This window comes from Oryx dammah, unplaced genomic scaffold (genome assembly GCF_014754425.2).
Source record: "Oryx dammah isolate SB20612 unplaced genomic scaffold, SCBI_Odam_1.1 HiC_scaffold_4216, whole genome shotgun sequence".
In the NCBI taxonomy this organism is placed as follows: Eukaryota; Metazoa; Chordata; class Mammalia; order Artiodactyla; family Bovidae; genus Oryx; species Oryx dammah.
Genome location: NW_024074178.1, coordinates 1,874 through 3,351, shown reverse-complemented (window position 1 = coordinate 3,351; position 1,478 = coordinate 1,874). Strand labels below are relative to the sequence as shown.

The window sequence follows — 1,478 nt, the reverse complement described above, 5'->3', positions numbered from 1 at the left end:
GTGTAACGGATGCGCTCGATACCGTCGAGCGCCGCCACCGCATGCAGCAGCTCGGCGAAATCGGCGATATGGCCGTCCGGGGCTTGCCCGCGATAGCCGTTGACGTTCTGCCCGAGCAGGGTGACTTCCTTCACGCCCTTCTCGGTGAGGGAGGTGATTTCCATCAGCACGTCGACCAGCGGGCGGCTGACTTCCTCGCCGCGGGTGTAGGGCACTACGCAGAAGGTGCAGTACTTGCTGCAGCCTTCCATCACCGAGACGAAGGCGCTGGGACCATCGACGCGCGGCTCGGGCAGGCGGTCGAATTTCTCGATCTCGGGGAAGCTGATGTCCACCTGGGCGGTCTTGGTGGTGCGCGCGGCGTCGATCATTTCCGGCAGGCGGTGCAGGGTCTGCGGGCCGAACACCACGTCGACATAGGGGGCGCGGTCGCGGATCGCCGCGCCTTCCTGGCTGGCCACGCAGCCACCGACGCCGATCACCAGGTCCGGATTGGCCTGCTTCAGCTCGCGCCAGCGGCCGAGCTGGGAGAACACCTTGTCCTGCGCCTTCTCGCGGATCGAGCAGGTATTGAGCAGGATCACGTCGGCTTCTTCGGGTTTTTCCGTAACCTCCAGAGCCTGATGCTCGCCCAGCAGGTCGACCATGCGCGAGCTGTCGTACTCGTTCATCTGGCAACCGTGGGTTTCGATATAGAGCTTCTTGGTCATGGCACTGTCTGAGGTGGTTAAAAAATGACCGCGCATTATAGGGGAGAGGTGGGCTACAGGCTACAGGCGGCAGGCCACAGGCAAGAGCGTCGGCGGGTAGCCCGGATGCAATCCGGGACTTGCGGCGTCCATCCCCGGATTGCATCCGGGCTACGCTTGCCTGCCGCCTGCCGCCTGCCGCCTGCCGCCTGCCGCCTGTGCCTTGTGCTATTCTGCGCGCCCCGTTTTTTCCTGCCTTCGAGTCTCCATGAGCAAGCGCGATCCCATCTACAAGGTGATTTTCCTCAACCAGGGCCAGGTGTACGAGATGTATGCCAAGCAGATCTACCAGAGCGATCTGTGGGGCTTTCTGGAGGTGGAGGAGTTCGTCTTCGGCGAACGCAGCCAACTGGTGGTCGACCCCAGCGAGGAGAAGCTCAAGGCGCAGTTCGAGGGTGTGGTACGCAGCTTCGTGCCGATGCACGCGATCATCCGCATCGATGAGGTGGAGCGCCTGGGCACGGCGAAGATCAGCGAGGCCAAGGGTGGCGGCAATGTCATGCCATTCCCCATGCCGATGCCGGACAAGTAAGCAGAATCGTAGGGTGCGCCGCGCGCACCAGCTTTTCCACGTCAGTGGTGCGCACGGCGCACCCTACGGGTCAGGGCAAGGGCGAGAAGGGCGAGCGACCTTCAGCTGTCTGCAGCTCCAGCAGGTAGCTGCGGAAGATCTGCCCCAGCACCTGGCTGGCGATTTCCAGTTCATCGCGACGCATCTGCGCCGAAACC

General features: G+C 63.3%; 1 protein-coding gene across 1 annotated transcript; it reads right to left on the bottom strand.

Annotated features, from left to right (window-relative positions):
- Positions 1 to 7: 7 nt before the first annotated feature.
- Positions 8 to 710, bottom strand: LOC120859903 (tRNA-2-methylthio-N(6)-dimethylallyladenosine synthase; the record flags this gene model as incomplete). Its single annotated transcript, XM_040235818.1, has 1 exon — positions 8 to 710. A coding segment is annotated over exon 1 (703 nt), but the record flags the coding sequence as incomplete, so codon positions are not given.
- Between the last annotated feature and the right edge of the window lie 768 nt (positions 711 to 1,478).